The sequence below is a fragment of the Akanthomyces muscarius genome, assembly GCF_028009165.1.
Source record: "Akanthomyces muscarius strain Ve6 chromosome Unknown contig_18, whole genome shotgun sequence".
Taxonomy (NCBI): Eukaryota; Fungi; Ascomycota; class Sordariomycetes; order Hypocreales; family Cordycipitaceae; genus Akanthomyces; species Akanthomyces muscarius.
The window spans coordinates 1,862,804-1,881,200 of NW_026611618.1; the positions used below are offsets into that span (position 1 = coordinate 1,862,804).

The 18,397-nt window shown below is 54.6% G+C and overlaps 6 protein-coding genes across 9 annotated transcripts; 4 read left to right on the forward strand and 2 right to left on the reverse strand.

Moving 5' to 3' along the window:
- Nucleotides 1-601: 601 nt before the first annotated feature.
- Nucleotides 602-1,315, forward strand: LMH87_009077 (uncharacterized protein; the record flags this gene model as incomplete). The annotated part of the gene is made up of 7 exons (XM_056202350.1): nt 602-654; nt 703-746; nt 867-888; nt 947-989; nt 1,151-1,183; nt 1,233-1,238; nt 1,289-1,315. The coding sequence occupies 7 exons, from the start codon at nt 602-604 to the stop codon at nt 1,313-1,315; spliced, it is 228 nt and encodes a 75-aa protein (XP_056056922.1).
- Nucleotides 1,316-1,412: 97 nt separating this feature from the next.
- Nucleotides 1,413-3,798, reverse strand: LMH87_009078 (uncharacterized protein; the record flags this gene model as incomplete). The annotated part of the gene is made up of 3 exons (XM_056202351.1): nt 1,413-2,519; nt 2,573-3,103; nt 3,157-3,798. The coding sequence occupies 3 exons, from the start codon at nt 3,796-3,798 to the stop codon at nt 1,413-1,415; spliced, it is 2,280 nt and encodes a 759-aa protein (XP_056056923.1).
- A 1,765-nt stretch (nt 3,799-5,563) lies between these two features.
- On the forward strand, nt 5,564-5,918 carry LMH87_009079 (uncharacterized protein; the record flags this gene model as incomplete). The annotated part of the gene is made up of 3 exons (XM_056202352.1): nt 5,564-5,598; nt 5,673-5,763; nt 5,841-5,918. 3 exons carry the CDS (start codon nt 5,564-5,566, stop codon nt 5,916-5,918), a joined length of 204 nt encoding a protein of 67 aa, XP_056056924.1.
- Nucleotides 5,919-6,203: 285 nt separating this feature from the next.
- LMH87_009080 (uncharacterized protein) lies at nt 6,204-9,131 on the reverse strand (the record flags this gene model as incomplete). 4 transcript variants are annotated; one of them, XM_056202353.1, is made up of 2 exons in its annotated part: nt 7,030-7,070; nt 7,142-9,131. In XM_056202353.1, 2 exons carry the CDS (start codon nt 9,129-9,131, stop codon nt 7,030-7,032), a joined length of 2,031 nt encoding a protein of 676 aa, XP_056056928.1. The 4 variants fall into 4 exon arrangements, with proteins under 4 accessions (XP_056056927.1, XP_056056926.1, XP_056056925.1 ...); XM_056202356.1 differs by having other exon boundaries at nt 6,204-9,131; XM_056202355.1 differs by having other exon boundaries at nt 6,204-8,426.
- A 1,287-nt stretch (nt 9,132-10,418) lies between these two features.
- On the forward strand, nt 10,419-11,942 carry LMH87_009081 (uncharacterized protein; the record flags this gene model as incomplete). The annotated part of the gene is made up of 1 exon (XM_056202357.1): nt 10,419-11,942. The coding sequence occupies one exon, from the start codon at nt 10,419-10,421 to the stop codon at nt 11,940-11,942; it is 1,524 nt and encodes a 507-aa protein (XP_056056929.1).
- Nucleotides 11,943-14,962: 3,020 nt separating this feature from the next.
- LMH87_009082 (uncharacterized protein) lies at nt 14,963-17,961 on the forward strand (the record flags this gene model as incomplete). The annotated part of the gene is made up of 2 exons (XM_056202359.1): nt 14,963-15,814; nt 15,868-17,961. 2 exons carry the CDS (start codon nt 14,963-14,965, stop codon nt 17,959-17,961), a joined length of 2,946 nt encoding a protein of 981 aa, XP_056056930.1.
- Between the last annotated feature and the right edge of the window lie 436 nt (nt 17,962-18,397).

An 18,397-nucleotide genomic window follows, 5' to 3' on the forward strand; every position in this document is an offset into this window, starting at 1 on the left:
AGCAGATGAAAAACAAGAGCACCGGTGTGAAGCCTTGCAGATTTGACGCAAGCCTCTCTCTCCTGCGACTTCCATGTTTGCCGGCAGGACAGGTAGAGGCAAGGCGGGCAAAAAGCAGACTTGGCGAGGGCGAGGAATGAAGACACACTAGACGACCCGTTGGCCGTTTTTTACTGATACCTTTGGATTGTGTAATCCCCAACGGTCTTTAGCAGACTATTTATGCCGTGCTACCCTGTCTAGCCCTATTGTTACTCCGGCGGAGACTGCCACACACACACACACACCACACCCTCTCCCTCACGCGCACACACATGGACACGTAACGCAAACACCACCCCTGCATTCAGACTAGAAAAACTTTTGGAGAGTTTGACTGAGCGGAAACAACGGTGGAGATCTAAAGAAGATGAGAATAAGAGTGGTAGATCGGCGAAGAAACAGGAGTTTCATAGGCGATTGATTGCAGGGGCAGCAGGCGACGGAGCTTTTCTCTCGGCGAGACTGCCCGATAGGCGTCTCGCCGGATGCCGGTCAGGCACGCCCGCAAGACGGAGGCAAATGAACCTGTACATGAACCCAATAAAACGGTCTATCATTTATGACAAAACTGGCCGGAACGTTCGTCCCCCGCGCTCCCCTCTCCGTCAACGGGTGTGTCTCTGACCCGCCGTCGCATATTTCCATTCACTCACCAGCCAGACCATTCATCGACGGGCCCTTTTTTGCTGCCTGGCGAGTTTTCTGTTCGTTGGGGACGAGGGACCAAGGGGGATCGCGGGCAAGGCTGGGGGAGGGTTTTTGCCGCGCTGCAACAAGGGATGACGGGGGGAGGCGGGACCGGCCCCCTCTTCCCCTGCTGGCAGCTACGCAACTTGAAGAGAACAAGTGTGTTGATCTTTTCACGCGCTTGAAACAGTTGGCAAACTACTCTCAAAAGGTACAGGGGTGATCAAATGAACAGATGGAGTCCGATGGGGGCGGAAGTGGTGAGTGATCATGGCCAAACTAAACCTTTTTTTTTTGATTGTACAAATCGCATGCATTTGCACAATGGAAAAAAATTGGGTTGCACGCTGTTGCTTTGAGTTTTTACATTTGAATTAGCGACTTATGATCAACTAGCTAAACAAAAAACCGCCCGTCTTAGAACCATCATGGAAACCCGTCAACATATTCTGCTGTACGAAAATTTCGTGAGTTTGCACATCACCACATAGCACCGCCACCAGGACAGAGTAAGTACATTTCTCCATTCGTATTAGCGACTGATGACTAGCTAAAAAAGAAAAAACCGCCCTTCCCCCGCTCATAGCCATCAGAGTTCTGTTATACGTACACATTCATCCTCGTGTATTGCAAAAAAGCCTTCATAAGTTTGCACATCACGCCATGGAAGCATCAGCCCATCATCACGACAGCGTAAAAGAGTTGCTCGTGCCCTCAAACTGTTTGATCTTGCCAATGAGGGGCTTCGCGTCACCGTAGTACTTGAAGCGGTACGTGCCCGGCTGCGCGTGGCCCATTTGTGTCTCCCACGACACATCGACCTCGCTGTATCCCAGCACGAAGTTTGTGCGGCGCCACGAGTACACGACGAACCAGTCGTTGTCGTCCTTGTAGCGGGACCACTTGCCGTCACTGCCCTGCGTCTCGACGGCGACAAACGTGTCCTCCTGGCGCAGGTTGTTGCGCGGATTTGCGCCCTGAAAGGTGGCGTTGACGACGGCGCCGACCTTGGCCGCCGTGGGCGGCTGCTTGAGCGTGGTGCCGAAGCCCTTGCCGGGGGGGTTGCCGTCGGCGACGACGCCGGTGATGAAGGAGAGCATCTTGCCGCGGTTGTCGGGGGCGAGGGTCCCCTGGGCCGGGTGGTCGGTGGCGTCGGGGTGCAGGTAGTGCATGTTGCTGAGGGTCAGGTTGATGTAGGCGTCGAGCTCATGGCGACCAAAGAGCGTCGAGGCGCCCTCGTAGCGCTGCACGTCGTACTCCTCGGGCGTCGCAAGGTAGTGCGAGTAGCTGTTGGCCGGGCCGCCGAGGACGACGACGGGGTCCTTGACAAAGGATGTGGCCTCCTTGGCAACGGCTTCGCGCCAGCGGCGGCCGCTCATGGTCGTGGCCTCGCTGGGGCTGATAATCATGACGAGCTGCCCAACACGCAGCATCTGCACGTCCACCAGGTTGGGCGTCCACGCGTACGGGGTGTCGATTTCGCCGACGTCGAGGAGGATCGGCTTGGGCTCCTGGCACTTCTTCTGCTGCTCGTTGGGCTCCCGGAGGAGGCCGGAGACGACCTGCCAGACAGGGCTGGCGCTGGGCTTGCCAGAGTCGCCCTGCGTGAAGTCAAAGGCGCCAGGCCAGTCCGAGGTGCCGGCGGCAAAGGAGTAGCCGAGGGCGGCGGGGCACGTCTGGGCCTGTTGGCCGTTGGGCAGGGTGAAGTTGAAGTAACGCATGTCGTTGTAAAAATGGAAGGACTTGACCGTTGTTCCAGAGACGGCAGTACCGGAAGAATCGAGAGAGTCCTGCGTGTGCGGTTAGCTTGTTCCGACATAATCAGCACTGCCGGCGGACTTACAAGGATGGACTTGGCACCAGCGTACTGGCGGCGACCCATCTCGAAGCAGCTCTTGACACCGAGATCCAGGGCCTCGAAGAATGGGCCGCGGCCGTGGCAAGACTGGGACTTTCCATCGGCACAGGTGCTGTTTTCCAGGCTGCACTGCTGGCCAGAGCCATCATCGCACCATGCGCCTCCGACATTGGGAGTTGTGTCTCCAACGTTGGCTTGGCTGAATCCAGCGACAAAGCCTTCGGCAGTGTTCTTGTCGTTATTCATGTCCTCCTCGAGCATCCAAGCGGCGACACCCTTGTTGTCACCCGAAGCATGGGTGTTGTTGCCGAGCATGGAGGTGCCGTGAACGGGGTACCAAGAGAGAACACCAATGTTCTTGCTGTCAGAAGCTCTCTGGAAGCGGATGAGGGTGAGAGTAGTATCAGTCTCGGCGTCATATCTGGTACGCTCCTCTTCGGGGTTGTGCAGATACGCCCATCGAGAGCGGTTAATGGCGCCATCGGGGACCTTGGTCGTGCCAACATCAATGTAGCCCTATTTAGTCAGTCAACTATAAACTTCAATACAATCGTTGTCATGCGACTTACCTCTTGCAAGCTTTCGTGAGCACGCTTGATGGAGAGAACAACACCATCAACAATGGCCTGGTAGCTCTGCTTGTCATAGCCGAAAGAGGTAACCTGGGGCAGTAGATAGTTGAACCATGCACCGGGGCCCGAATGGCTATGCGTCCCCGTCAAAGCGATGTTTTGCTGGCCATAGAGGGAGTACTCGCTGCCGAGCGCAGCAACGCCGTCCAGGACGCCGTAGCGCACGGCGGTGTCGCCAGACTGGGCGTCAATGACAATGTAGACAAAGCGGTCGTTAGGGTTGCTCTTGTCACCGATGATGAAGGCACGACTAAAGAGACGCTGGCGCAGGCCGGTGCCCTTTTGGTCCAGGTTGGCATAACCGGCAAAGTTGATCTCGACGACGGGGCCGGTAATGTCGGCCTTGCCCACGCCGATCAGGTACTTGTCGCCGCGCGCCGACGAGGCTGAGGACGAGGACGAGCTCGCGCGGTGGCCAAAGTGCTGCTGGGCAAAAGTGTAGGCGCGTCGGTCATGGCTATCGGCGGGCGTGCCTAGTGCATAGGCCCCGAAGATGAAGAGCGAGACGAGGGTGAAGCAGGTGACGATGGTCCTGAATCCGGAGGCCGGAACCTTGCGCGGAGCTTCCGGCACACCCATGGTTGGCTTTGTAGTTGTCGTCGGACTTGAGCAGTTGTAAGAAATCCAGCAACTTACGGTGCAGTAAAAGCGCCTCAAACAATACGAGCTTTGAGAGCGGCAGGAGCCCAGATATTTATTGTCCTTTTTTTCTCCTTGAAATGAGAAGCAGCAAGTCTAGGTTCGGGGGTACTGCGGAGCTGGTCTGGTAGCTTCTGCTAGACAGCAAGAGCAGCGTTGCGCTAGGAGTGGCGGATCTGGATCAAACGGCACCAGCTGGTTCGGGCCCCTCGTGACGCTACGGCATTGGACTGGCTGGACGGCTGTACCCCAATCTTTTTGGTGCCGGAGCTCGAGCCTTTCGTGGCAATCTGTCGGGGAGCTATCTGGAAGGCGGTGTTTGTGTTGCTGTAGGTAGTTGACGCGAAAGCTCAGGCCGCGGAACAGTATCGAGAACAGCTTGTGTTTTCGGTCTTGGGCACCTGCTGCCATACTGTGTGTGAAGTAATATCTCGGGGGTGACAAAACGGAGGCTGCCTGTACAGGCAACGCGAGGCGCAAATGTCTCGAGTCGCTAGTTTTACGGCCTGCACGTCATTGTCGACCAGGTACAGCGAGGAACGAGACGAGCAAAAGCAAGTCAGCTCTCTTCTTGATCGCCAATGGAGAGCTCCCGGAGGCAAAAGACCCGAGCCATGTAGAGTAGTGCCCAACTCCGCAGAGCCAGAGTCGCACCCAAGTGGATGCTCGTTCGGAGGGAGCTGATGGAGATGTCGACCATTTTGTCGTTCTCTGGGGCTGGTTGGCTACGTCGTCTGATTTGACAAGAACGCTGCAGGCTTGCTGGGCACCTACTGGTAGAGACAGTACATGAGTGTGGAATGAAGCAGCCATGGCGCCGGAGCTAACGAGTTGCCTCGGACCAGTGACGGTGCCTGAAAGCTAGTTTGGCACGGGTTGCTTTGATGAACCCGCCAGGGTACGTACCCGTGGCGGCCCAGCACTGAAAGAACGAATGTTTGATGGCGTCGGTATTTCGTCCAGTCTCGTCAATAGGTAACGTTAGGGACTTGCTTCTCTGGCCGATTCGTTTCTTGTTGATCCCTTGGCCGATGCGACGGCCAGTAAGTAGCTGTTGACAAACGCCGATGCTGCAGAAACAAGATTATCAGTGTCCCACCCCCCTCCCCAGATCTTGCTACCTCAAAGCTTTAGTCGCGTGCCCTGCAGAAAAAGACAAAACCTTTCTTTGCCCGCGAGCATCGACTCGAGTACACAAGCGTGACCTGTTGGTGACCTCGAAGAATGTGTGCTGGTGACCGGTGCAGGTGGACATACTGCAACGATACAGGGCGGCCCCATTGCAGGCCGGGAGCAGCGCCAGGCGGTCCGCTGATCCCTGATCGGCACTGCCTGACAACTCCACTAGCCGTGTACCTAAATAGCGGTCTTTGCAAGGCAAGCCGCCCCCGCTGCGGTCCCGATCGCACCGGCTCCAACTTGGCGTTTTGTGCTCAGCGCGTTTTACATTCGACACCCTTTTATTTCTTCTCCTTTTCATAGAATGGCAGAGAACAGAGAAAACCGCAGCTAGCAATCATGAACATGGCAAAATCAGCAGAAATATCTAGAGTGACACCATTGGCGTCACTGCGACACCTCTCTTTCAATCAGGATGCTAACTTAGGCCCGGATAGTGCCCCCAACCAGTTTAGCGTGCGGGCGCACTAAATGAACCATCGCGGGGGATGTGCTTACGGTGGGCCAGCGCCATAAACACATCGTTATGCAAGTATCTCCTTGCGGGAACTCCCCTAGAATGTATGTGTTTTTCCCCCCCAATGCTGTGAGTAGAAATTCCAAAGAATCATGGAGGCTCAAGAAATTATTCTCAGCTTTACTTTACGCATAGAGACAATAAAGGTCTCGCGTATCAGCTTGCAAAAACTGTCCTGCCCTGAGGCTGGTAATAGCTTCAAATCAACGGTACGCGTATTTCCTCGTACTAACACAACCCTAGCCTATATCGAAAACCCATGCTAGCTTCTGTTGTCACTATGCAGGCTTCCATCGTTGCACCGACTAGGCCGGGGCAACTTCGCCTTTCCCCAGAAAACTGCCGTCTCCTGCGGCTGGTTTAATATCCCCGAATCCCGAGACGAATCTAGCATGCCATCAACACCCCGAATATTGCGCGACCATAGGGGAGAGAGGACTGAAGAAAACGATGAAAAGTATGGTATTCACACTTTGCTGTACGTTTAAATTTGCCCTACAAGTGCATGCCTCATGCCTTGATCGATCACCCATTGACCTCCATGCGCCGTACAAAACGGATCAACTACCCAGCTTGTTGTGCATGCCGCCGACAGTAAATCCCAGCGAAAAAAAAAAGAAAACGCCAATGTGCAAATTGAGAACTCCGTCTATTGATCACCCTTTGATGTCCGATTTACCGTCAACGGCTTAAATGGTTTCCGCACTCTATCGATCGACGGGGGTGCTCCCATGGCCGCCGGCCGTCGTACACCACCAATCTTTCCTGAGTGAAACGTTGTCGTATTATGCATCATGGACACTGGCCTGCTGGGAGCCGGCTTTTGTGAAGCAGCTGGCTGCTTCGGGGAAACAGGGCGTGTAGGCGAGCTTGAAAATGATCCATAGGGATCACGACGACTGTTGCGCAACTCTCGAGTCTGACCCGGCACTCGCCACAACGGGCTCTGCGTTATTCTATGACGCGCGAGACTCGGGTCAATGGCCGAGCGTGCTGTCTTGGCGGCGGAGCCTGATTGAGAAGAGGTGGCCGAGGACCGCGGCGGCGGCGGCGGTGGCTGCACTGCGGTTGGCTTCTTTGAGTCTGATGTCACGTAGCCAAGTAACGAATGCTGATCGTGTTTACGCTTCAGAGCAGTCTTCTTTGCAAACTTCTCAGCCGCTTGCCTCCCTGCCTCTTCAGCCGCCACCATGGTCTGGCGGGCGCCAGCAGTCATGAAGCCTGGCAGATTCGACATGGTGAAGCCGGACGACTCTTGCATTGTCGTCTTGTAGCCCGGCTTCCAACCAATGTCCGAAGAACTGTCAGATCCACCACTAATGCGCTGGCGCCTACTGCCATCGGTGCTGCTACCGAAACGGCTGCCCCCCCAACTGTTGGAACTGCTGCTGAAGCCACCACCAGTAAAACGCCGTGTGCCAAAAGGGTCGGTGGGGAACAAATCGTCCTCGGTTGAAAACATGGGCGGCAGCTTGTCAAAGACGACTTTTTCGGAAGGGGCCGGGCGCCGAAGTATCTTGGCAATGTCTTCCACAACGTTTCTATCAAAGGAAGGACCTTGCTCTGCAAAGACCGCGTCCGCAAAACCGGCGATGAAAGAGGACAATTCGGCATCACTATGACCCCAAGAAGTAGTGCTGGGACAGCTCAGGTAGAGCAGAGCCTTGGCGCGAGTCATGGCAACGTAGAGCAGTCTGCGCTCTTCGTCCGAATCTTCGGATCGAGAGTGCGGAATCGAGCCGTCATAAACACAAGGAATGAAGACAATGGGCCACTCAAGACCCTTGGCTGCGTGAATGGTGGAAATCGTCACAACAGAAGAGGTGTCGCCTGTTTCCTTGTCCTTTTGCGCGTCTGAAGCAAGAGCGATGTTTGCCAAGAAACGCCCAAGTAGGGTGTCGTCTCTCTGTTGTTCGACTTCGTCAATTTCCGGTAGAGCATCCTCGTCAAAGTCGCCATGCTCCATCATAAAGTCGGTGGCCAAGTTGACGAATTCCTGCACACTAGCCCACCGACCTTCGTGGTCCTCTCCAAATTCCTTTGCCAAGAATTCCTGATAGTTGAGCTGCGTGATTAGCCTCTGAATTACCTCGACCAGAGGCTGAGGCTCTCCCGCTCCAACTTCATCGACTTGCTTCCTGAGTGATGTGATGATTCTGATGAGGTCGCCCCGGATCTTATTTTCCTGAGGCTTCGTCAACCTGTAGATACTCTGGGTTCCGTCGCAGTGGTCTACCAGGACTTGCCACAATGGCTTCTTCCCGATTTCGGCCTCCTCCAGAATGGCCTTGATGGTGACTTCACCAACGCCGCGCTTGGGAACATTAATGATTCGCGCAAGAGCGTCGTTGTTATTGGGCTGATGCACGACGCGAAGGTAGTCGAGTAGAATTTTGATTTCTTTCCGCTCATAGAACTTGTGGCCACCGACCATTCGATACGGCATGCCCTTTTTACCAAGCGCAGCCTCCACATGGCGAGACAAGGCAGCCGAGCGCAGAAGAATGGCACAATCTTCGCCTTTGAGCATACCACCAGACATGAGAGTTACACGCTGAATCTCTCCAACTATCCACTCGCCCTCGTTGGCAGCCGATCGTAATTTCCGTAGCACTGGCTTCGTGCCTTTGCTGTGGATAGGCAACAGCACCTTTTCGTAACGCTTCGTATCTTGCTGGATAACCTGCAGCGAAGCGCTGAGAATGGATTGTGAGGAACGGTAATTTTCTTCGAGCGATATTTCGTCAGTCCCAGGAAACTCGCGCAACAGTCGGTGGAGATTTCTAATCTCGGCCGAGCGCCAGCCATAAATGCTCTGATCAGGGTCGCCGACGACGGTTATGCGATGGCGCTGCTGAGCAAAGAGCTTCATGAGGTCGTATTGGATGCCGTTTGTGTCTTGATATTCGTCAACCAGAACAACCTGTATATTTTTGACGCATATTGGGTATGCGCGCAGAAGTTCGACACAGCGGACCAGCAAGTCATCGTAGTCTAACAAATTGGCGGCGGCGAGCTGCTTCTGATACTCTTCAAAGCATCGTTTCAAGCCTGGCATGTCTGGCTTTGGCTTTCCATTGGCGTACTTTTTCTCTGGCGGAGGGTCCATACTTCCCCTGGATTTCTTTTTGCTAATCCATCCCTTTACCATGGCTGGTTCTAGTTTCAGGTCTAGTCGCTTGATGAGTCTTGTGAGGATTGCTTTGGAGTCGCTGTCGTCGGCAACGCCGAATTTGGGATCAAGATCAACGTGTTTGCCGTATGAAGTGAGATAACGCCGACAAATCGAGTGAAATGTACCGAGGACGATTTTTCTCTGCACCTCTTCGCCCAAGGCTCTGCCAATGCGCTCCCGCATCTCCCTCGCCGCCTTGACGGTGAAGGTCGCGACAATCATGTCGGAGGGCCTGTGGCCCCCCTCTTGAAGGAGCCATACGACGCGGGAGGTGAGCGTATGTGTTTTTCCACTGCCCGGTCCAGCTAATATAGCAACAGTGTCAGATTCGGAGGTGACGGCGCGTCGCTGTGCCGTGTTTAGAGAAGCAAGACTGTCCTGCCCGGCGCTGTTTGCTGCCATAGTGGATAGAACATTGATTCAATCGAGCGAAGACGCAAAATACAGCATGTAGGATTCAGACCGAGTAGAATCTTGACAGTGTAAGATTTGCGGTACTCGCTACTTTTTTTGGCCTATTGTCGTATCAACCTCCCCATGAGCGCGACGGTGGACGCGCATTATCTACTGGACGTCGCGAAATCACGTGATTCAAGGTAAACAGTCAACAGACACAACGCGATCGCTCTCGGAAATGCCTATTAACAGCAGTGAAGATTTGAAGAAATATATTTACAAAAGCCTCATGAGAGACAGTATTACGATAGGATACACTTGGTGCAGAATACGCCACGCTTGAATTTGGTAGGTGCGGGCGTGCATTGCTAAAGCCGTTGAATGCTTGTTAGCGGGAGAGGTGGCTGCCGAGCTGCCCATTCCCCATTCTGACAGAGTAGCACCAAAACTCAGTCCTACGCCCAATCGGCCATTTCAGACCTCGAAGGCGGTGACATCTGTGCTGTCGGCGATCAAAGAGCTACCAAAGCAGCTTGTATCACATTTCTTAGCACATCACCTGTAGCAGGGCATACGTACAATGCTATTGGCGTAAACGTGTGACAACTGCACCTCTTTTACTTGTCAGAAACCGCTAGAAGGGGATCCGAGACCCTTAATACGTTGAAAATAGAAACAAGGCCAGTGGAAAGACCTCTTCATGCCAACCTGATGAGCGCTGATCCAAAGGTGATAATTGAGCTGGTGGCGGGGCCGACCGTCTTAGTGCACCGTGCTAGAGACATGCAGCGGCCAATCAGGTTCCCCCATCCAGCAAAACCCACCAGCCATCTAAGCCGGGCGCTTAAATCCCTGTCTTGACTGGCTTCACCTCCAGCTTCATCCAACCACAGCCCAGCCCATGCCGTCGTCCATGCACGTCGCCCCTCCTCCGCCAACGCCAATCACCTCGCCATCAACCCTGCATGCCACCCTATTTTCTTAGGCCTGCGTGGTCCGGCATCAAGTGCAATAATGCCTCTCGTCCTCTGCCGTGTCCTGAGAGGGCAACATGGGTGACATCCGATGCCCCTCAGCGCTAACTGCTACATCCACTGCCGAGTATCACCAACCAACCCAATTTGTGCCCATTATATTCACCCTTCATTCCCCTGCATCTGCATTCTCGCGTTACTCCGTGTTTGCCTTCTCCATCTAGTTACATTTTGGATGGTTCACATCAGCAGGAGGTTTCAGCACACGGTGATCGCCTCCTCTTAAGACCAGTAGCTGCCCAACCCTGGCATCTCGACCATGCCATCTGGGCTCTCAAAACTTTGCTCTCTCCAAACCGTCTGGGTCCTGTCCGCCCTGCTGCCTCTCGTTCACGCAAGCGTCTTGAGCGACCTTCGTCATAATTACTTTGCGCCGACGCCAGCCCCCGAAGACGGTCCTACCTTTTCAGCCCACGCACTTCGCAACAAGAAATATCTGCCCATCGAGGTTGGCGGCATTGTCGGAGCCTACGCCGTTGCTCTCATCTTTGTCGCCATCGGACTCTTGAGCCTTTCCAAGACTCGCCGCGACCACCTTCTCCTCGACGATGAAGACGAAGCCGACGCATACGCCGCCGCCTTTGAGCAGATTTGCAGTCCAAGATTTCCAACAGAGACTGACCCATTCCCACTGGCTGGGAAGTTTGTCGGAGGACAGGTTCCTAATTTTTCGTACAAGTCGCCGACTAGAAGCGAGTTCAACGGCACGCCCTACATTCACCCACCCGTCTCTCCTGCACACACATCCGTACCGGGTGTGGATTTTCAAGTCGACCAGAACGTTGTTGCAGCAGACCGCGAAATGGCACAGAATCAGCTCGAGGATATGTATAAGCATGTGATGGAGCATGAGGAAGCCAAGGAGAAGGGAGTCGTGCTCGAATCACCCGTCGTTGGACCGGCTAGTCAGCGCGGCAGCGCCACGTCCAAGAAAAGCAAGCCCACAAGCCTGAACCTGAATAGCAGCAACGAGGAAAAGACCCGGTCTCGAGCGTCATCGTTCTTCTCCGGCCTACGATCTCCGAGAAAGAGCAAGCCCAAGGGCCTCAACATTTCATCGCCCATCATGACCCCGCAGACGGGCACATTCCCACGCAACGATGACCAGGAGATGAACGCCATCCCGCCACGGCATTATGCGCCCGCCGCCCCTCCCCCTGTACCATCGGATGGGAATGCCTATGTCGGGCAGGGTCGGTCTAGCGGTATGACGCTTCCTCTTACACCACCGAACCAGTCGCCAGACAGAATTCAGAGCATCGACGGGCGTCTTGGCGCTCAGCTAGCCCAGATTGACACAAACAAAGATGTCTCGCGACCGCCGACAGAGGCAGACCCAGAATCTGCCGTTTCGGCCGTTTCTCAGCACTCACAGGCACCTTTATTGGGCCTTCCTTCCTCGCCAAAGCCTGGAGCGACATTCGGCACTCTGCCCTTGTCGCCTCGTCCTGGGGCTCGCTTCCAGCGGTCAAATGCACCGTCAGCCGTTCGCACTGGCGGATCATTGCCTCTTCGCGCATACGAGCCCGCTTTGAGCTCGCCTTCAGCTGTCGGACAGACGACCAAACAAACAGTTTTTGAACGACGAGGGCCTCTTTCACCTGGTGGTGGCCAGACACCGTACACTGCGAACGCGGTCCCCTATTCTCCATATCAGCCATTTACGCCTTGCGTTCCCATTACGCCATCACTGGTGACAAGGGAGGACAGGAAGAGGATGAAGAAGATGGTGCCGAAAACTCCCACAGTGGCAATGGTGCAAAGCTCGGATGACTTGTGGTAAAAAATCACCATCAGCAAACTGTATTTGGCTCACAGACTCTCATTTACTCAACATTCCCTTTCATTTCGGCCTTAGCGAGTCTACCGGCTATGACTCTTTTTTCTTCTTCTCACGTACTTGCGACTGATACTAGCATACGGGGGATTTCTTAGATATTCTGTGGTTCGAACCGACGGTTGGTTGTTGTCGACGCCGCGGTCAGGTCACCACGACGGCTATTTGCTCTTCTATATTGTGGAATCAAAACTGAACAATAATATGCTTGAATCAACATGGTGACTGTGAAGAGCCGAATGCAGAAGTAGAGGCCATAATTTTGCCACTATCGTTCTGTTCGAGCAACGCTTAGATTAAGCAAAGCGAGTTTTTGGGGGGTAGCCCTGTTTTAAAGTTGTATAGTGGGCAGTTTAAATGTGCAAGATGGTCAAGAATAGCATTTAAGCCAATCAACCTGTAGATTGAGGCCTTCAAATTTTTGCGCCAGTGGACTTCGAATTCTAATTCAGGACATCGCGCCTCGGATCGTACGGCAGCTGACATTGGGGCCAGATCTTGACCGTTGAGATGCGATGGTCACTGCTCGAAAAAGTATACCGTACCTATCTATGACGGAACGGTACCGGTATTTATGCGTGGGGTACAATATTGGCTGGATGGAAGGCGGATATATTATTAGTGGTGTGGATAGAGGCGACCTAATGCAGGGATCCCAGACGGCGGTGCGTTTGCGCTCACTGCCAGTAGTAACAGAATTCTGGAATAAGGTAATGTAACGGCGCAGATACCATCTCCTGGCTCATAGGCGCAAGATCTATGTACTCGAATGAACGGTAAGTCTCTCAGCATCCATCGGGATGTGCTCCATCAAGCGTCGACTTGGAGAGCAAGGCAATGCTGCGATGGCTACCGGCAAGAGCCCGGAATGAATGGAAAAGAGGACTGAAAACGGATACGCGTCAAACAAGGAAAAATAAAAGGTTCAAGGGACCTATGATTTGCAGAAGAAACACAGCTGAGGTGGTGGGGTCCGGGATGAGGTTTCGAATGTTGGCATCAACGACGATGATCGACGAGTGGGGTATGAAGGAGGAAGCAAAGGTGCACAACTTCATTGGACATTAGGTGAAGCCCCGGTGCGCCTTGAAAAGCTTGATCCGGACCTGTCCGAGTGTAATAAGAGGTAGCTATAGACAGGGAAGCGATGCAGATAGAGGGACAAAGAGGTTCGGAAGCGCACTGTAGCGTTGAGGTCTGAAACTGATCCGCAAAGTGGGAGGGTCGTGATAATAAGCAAAAAGAAGAAAAGAAAACGGTTTACGATGTAAAAAGAAAGGAAAAAGAAATGAACAAGTTTCAGTGTAGGGTGAGCGGAATCAGGTCAAAGTTCAACTGGTATTTGATGTAACAAAAAGTTCAGATAGAGTTCGCAGGTTCCTGCCTTAGCTGCCGTGCTATGGCCTGTGCCATTTACAGTGGGGGTTAGGTGCCGAAGCACGAGGTGGCTGACGATTTTAGCGCCACGACTACCTGGCGGCCACCTAAGTTGCTAAGGTACGGACGATTGTGGAAAGAGCAACTGATTGCACCGCCCCAGTGCTTGGTTAGGGGGGTCACAGCGCTGTTTGAGTGTGGCCAGGCAGGTTAGCACCTAAAACTCCCGAGCGCTGAATTGGTCTGGCTAAGGGGCGCGCCACGGCGCTACACGAGTAATTGCCACAGGACATGCCACAGGACATGAGGTAGCACAAGCTTCCCCGAAACTGGTCGGCCAAGCAAGCCAATCCCAATGTTGCCTTTGTACACAACACCGGCCTCACGAGAGGCTTCTAGCAGGCACTACCAATAAATCGCAAGGCGCAGCAAGGCTGGCGGAATGACCCTCAACTTTCCTCAGCTTTGCTTCCGTTGTCGTGGTCGTCAAGAGAAAGGAAAAAGCAGCCAAAGCCGCGTTGCCTGATGGCTGTCAAATATCGTACGATTCCGGCGTCCGCCGTCGCCGGGGGCCGGGGAGGGCCCCTCTTTTATTTCTGGTGCATGCCGCAGCCACAGCCGGTCCAGCAGCCCGCCAGCCCGCTAAAACGAACTGGGACTGTCGCGAATGACAGGGCAAAGCAGGTCTGGCAGGCAGGCCGGGAGGACACAGGCAAAGCAAGGCAGCGACAGCGCTGCTCGTACTGCTCCACCGTGCCAACGACCCAACGGCTATCGGTCCCAGGCAAACAAGCTGCTTTGCCTTGCCGCGTGCGCTGCTCGTGATGGTTCGCCGGCCCTGTCACCATACTGTCCGGGTTTTCCCATTGGATTTCGTGCGGTGGCCTTCTTTTCGCGATTAACGCTTCCGATCAGATCCTGCAGGGCTTGATCCGGGCTTGCTTTTTCTTCCTTTCTTTTTCTTTTTGAGCTTCGTGACGCCCGCCGCTGCTGCTGAAAAACACACACCAAGCTGCACACACTCTGCAGCGCATCATATCATCCCTCTAAAAAGGACCCCCCTCTGCTGTCCCGCCGGAAACAGAAAACCGCCCCTCCCAATCCAATTCACTCACAAGCGCATGTCACCGTCATTAGGGGAGCTTAGGAGGAAGAAAAAAAATTCTTCCTGCATAAACTCCGATACCATTTACCTTGTCCCCTTCATTTATTTGGTCATTTAATCACCCCATCGACAGCAAAATCGTCCGACGCGTGCACCTCTTGCCCTGTCTAGCCCGCCAACGGCCGCTAATCCTCAACTGCCGACATCATCTGCAAACGCAATCGCTGGCTCGAATACTGCAGCTCAGCTATACCATCGCGCCCTTTTCGCTGCCTTTTTTTGCCAGAGAGGCGCCAATTTTCAGGTCGACAACTAGCTTATCCGCCCCTCGGCTCTGACCACAAGCTTGTATCTCGCCTAGCCCTCAGCCCAGCCTGTCGGGGGATTGAGTGACTCCCGTTGGCACAAGCCGCGCAAACCACCGCACCACCAACTTATAGCTGGCGAGCCAGACGGCTTTGCTTGCTTTCGCAAATAAGCAGCCATGTCCACCGACGAAGAAGCCAGCCAACTGGCCCTTGACGACGGCTCTCTGTCCTTCAATGACGCCTTCACCACTACTGGTGCCACACCCGACCAGTCCCTCATCGCAAACGACATCTCCAAGTCGCTCTTCGACCCCAATAGCGTCTGGGACTTCCAGGGCACTTCCTCTTTGGAATCCTACAACCTAACGACCCCCAGTGGCTCCGCATCGCAGCCCGAGTTCATGCCGCAGCCCTGGTCCTTCCAACCCTTTGTGAACCAACCCGAGACATCATCCGCCTCATCACAGTCGGCCATCTCGGCCGGCATCAACCCCATTAACCTCTTCTCCAACAGCTCGGATCCCAACGGCTTTGCAACTGCTGCGCCCAGCGAGGACGGCCGCGCCTCCAACGCCAGCTCCCGCCGACCCGATGCGCAGCCGCCTCGATTTTCCACTTCGCTCGCCCCGGCCGTTGAAGAGAAGCTTCGTAACATTGCGATGCCTGGCGGCCTGCCCCGCCATTCACTTCACATGTCCAGCCCCGACTCGTCCAAGAGCGAGACTAAGGCGGGCATCATGTCTTCCCCCGAGGATGGCACCGACGGCAGACACGAGTCGAGGAAGCGCAAGGTCACATCGGAGCCCGAGGACGATGACGATGACGATGAGGACAAGCCCGTCAAGAAGACGGCGCACAACATGATTGAGAAGCGCTACAGAACAAACATCAACGATAAGATTGCTGCCCTGCGAGATAGCGTTCCAAGTCTGCGCATCATGACCAAGAGCGCCCGGGGCGAAGATACGACCCAGGACCGCGAAGAGCTGCATGGCCTCACACCTGCACACAAACTAAACAAGGCTACAGTATGACCTATCGGTTGAGTGGCATAATTCTTAACTAACACATGCGATTCTAGGTCTTGAGCAAAGCTACCGAATACATCCGTCATCTTGAAAAGCGAAATAACAGACTGCTGGAAGAAAACAACGCGATGCAGGCTAGAATAGCCGCATTTGAGAAGCTCTTCATGGCGGGTGCCATGAACGGCTCCATTAGCTCCCATCAACCACCTCCAGCACAGATGCAGTTCCCGCAGGATGGCCAGCCGAGCTTCATGCAGAGTCCCATGCCGCAGCAAGAAAACGGCGAGGCGCCCGCTGGCATGATCCAGGTCCCCGACGACATGAGGCGCATCCTTGCCGCCCAGATGGCTACCGGGCAACCTTACCCGGTGCCTCAGCAGCAGGCCTTCCAGGGCAACAACCCCGCCGTCGTCCGTCAACAGCAAATTCAGCAGCAGCAGGTCCAGCAGCAGCAAGGTGCCTGGTCCAACGCCAGCCCCTACTTTGGAAAGCTCATGGTTGGCTCGCTCGCCGGTCTCATGGTCATCGAAGCCTTCCGCGAAGACGAAGTCAGCAACGAAACCCCAGAGGGCCGCGGCCTGTACGCCCTTCCCGTGCAGCTGCTCCGCACTGCTGCCAAGGGCCTCGACTTTCACTACCACGGATACCACATTCACACCTCAATCCAGTCTATCCTCTTCCTCGGCGTCTTCCTATGGATCTTCGTGCCTTCGCTATTCCAATCGGCCGACGACAACCTCAAGAAGCAGGGCGGCGGCCAGCTGCGTGCGGCCCCGTCCATGGCGGCCCCCATCCACGTTCGACGACAGGCATGGGCGACAGCCATTCAGACAGTCTGGGTGCCGCGCCACAACTTCTTCCTCGAGGCTGCTGCGTTGCTGCTCAAGACGGTCAAGCTTAGCCTGCGCAACGCCATCGGCTGGCACGGCTATCAAATGCTGACCGGCACAACCCAAGAGGAGGAAACTGCCCGCATCAAGGCCTGGTCCATCGCTCTCGACTCGCAGCTGGCAGGCGGCGATGTGGAAGTCTGCACTCGTCGTCTTTTGCTGACATTTCTGGCCTCGAACACACTTCCAGATACGCCTATCCGTCTCATGCTCAAGGCTTTGCACATTCGCGTGCTGCTGTGGAACCTTGGCCAGATTCGGTTTTTACCTGCCAACATGATTGCTGCCAAGATAGCCCGCTCCAGGTGGAACGAGGCCCGTCAGCTCAACCAACTCCTCATCCAGCTTCGGAGCGACCCTACGAAACCGCATGAAGATGAACTTCCCGAACACATCACAGCCCTGGTGGAGCGTGACTGCGACGAGGTCCTCACAGATGCTGTTGTTCACCGAGCCGTCAATCTCGCATTTAACAAGGATACCACCGAGGGCGTCGTGCCCAGTATCGATGGAATGGATTCCGTCGTTCACGACATCTATGTCGGCACGCCGCTGGATGCAGCTGCCGCGTGGTGGTCTACCTGTCTCTTGCACGATTTCCTTTCAGAAGCCCTCGACACAAAAGACATCAACCGAGAGAACCTCGATACCGCTTTCGAAGTCGCCCCTCCAGGTTCCATCGCCAGGTTGCGTGCCTCGCTGGCGTGCGCCGCCCTCGTCGACGAGACTCGCGGAGCAAGCATCGCGTCGTCGCTGAAGCTTCTAGGATCCGAGCGCATCGAAAGCCCCCTCCACGAGTCCAAGTTCATCGTCGGCTCCAGCATCCACGCATCGAACCCAGACTTGCTGCTGACCCTCCGCTGCGCCGTGGCCATTGGCCAGCTCGCGCGCGCCAAAGATGCCGCCGTCTCGCCATCCCAGAGCCTCCGCATCATTGAAGCCTCGCTGCGTCCGGAAATTGCCTCGACCATGACGCTACTCGGCTTCACGTCCGTCATGACGCTGCTCGAGCGCGTCATGGCCCAACGCAACGGTGACTCAGAGGCCATCGACGCGTCCCTGGAGAAGCTCGCCGGCACGCTGCGCGTCTGGATCGGCGGCCCGTGCGGCGCCAACTCAGGCATCGACTCGAACATTCGCGGCAAGGTCGTCGAGCGCTGCCTCACCATCACCAAGAGCCTCGTGGGCATGGACATGGACACGGGCTACGGAACGCTCAGCGACATGAGTGACGACGACGATTCTGGCAGCAACTAAACCGCTCTCTCTCTCCACACAATTCTTTCTTTACATCTTTTTTTTTAATATTGCGCATCACAAGTGCGGTTCGGCTTATCGGATTTGGTTTACGCCTTCCCTGCATTTCTTGTATAACAATGGTCGGATAAAGGACAAAAAGAGAAAAATGGATGGACAATTTCTCAAAAAAAATGCGGGCTTTTTTTTTTTTTTTTGAAACTGGTTAGTTTAAACATTTTGATGATGGCGTTTTTTTGCTGGATACTTTCTTTTATCTTAGGTTCTCAATGTCATGTACAAATAGCATTGGTAGATTCCCCCCCATTCTCGCTTGGTTTTTAGTCGTGCTCTGCACACCAGTGGCAAACACTCGTCTTGAAATCCAATACGAGCACATGATATCACATTATAGACATTGTAATACGTTTGTTCCATCTTTTCCCATTTCTTCATG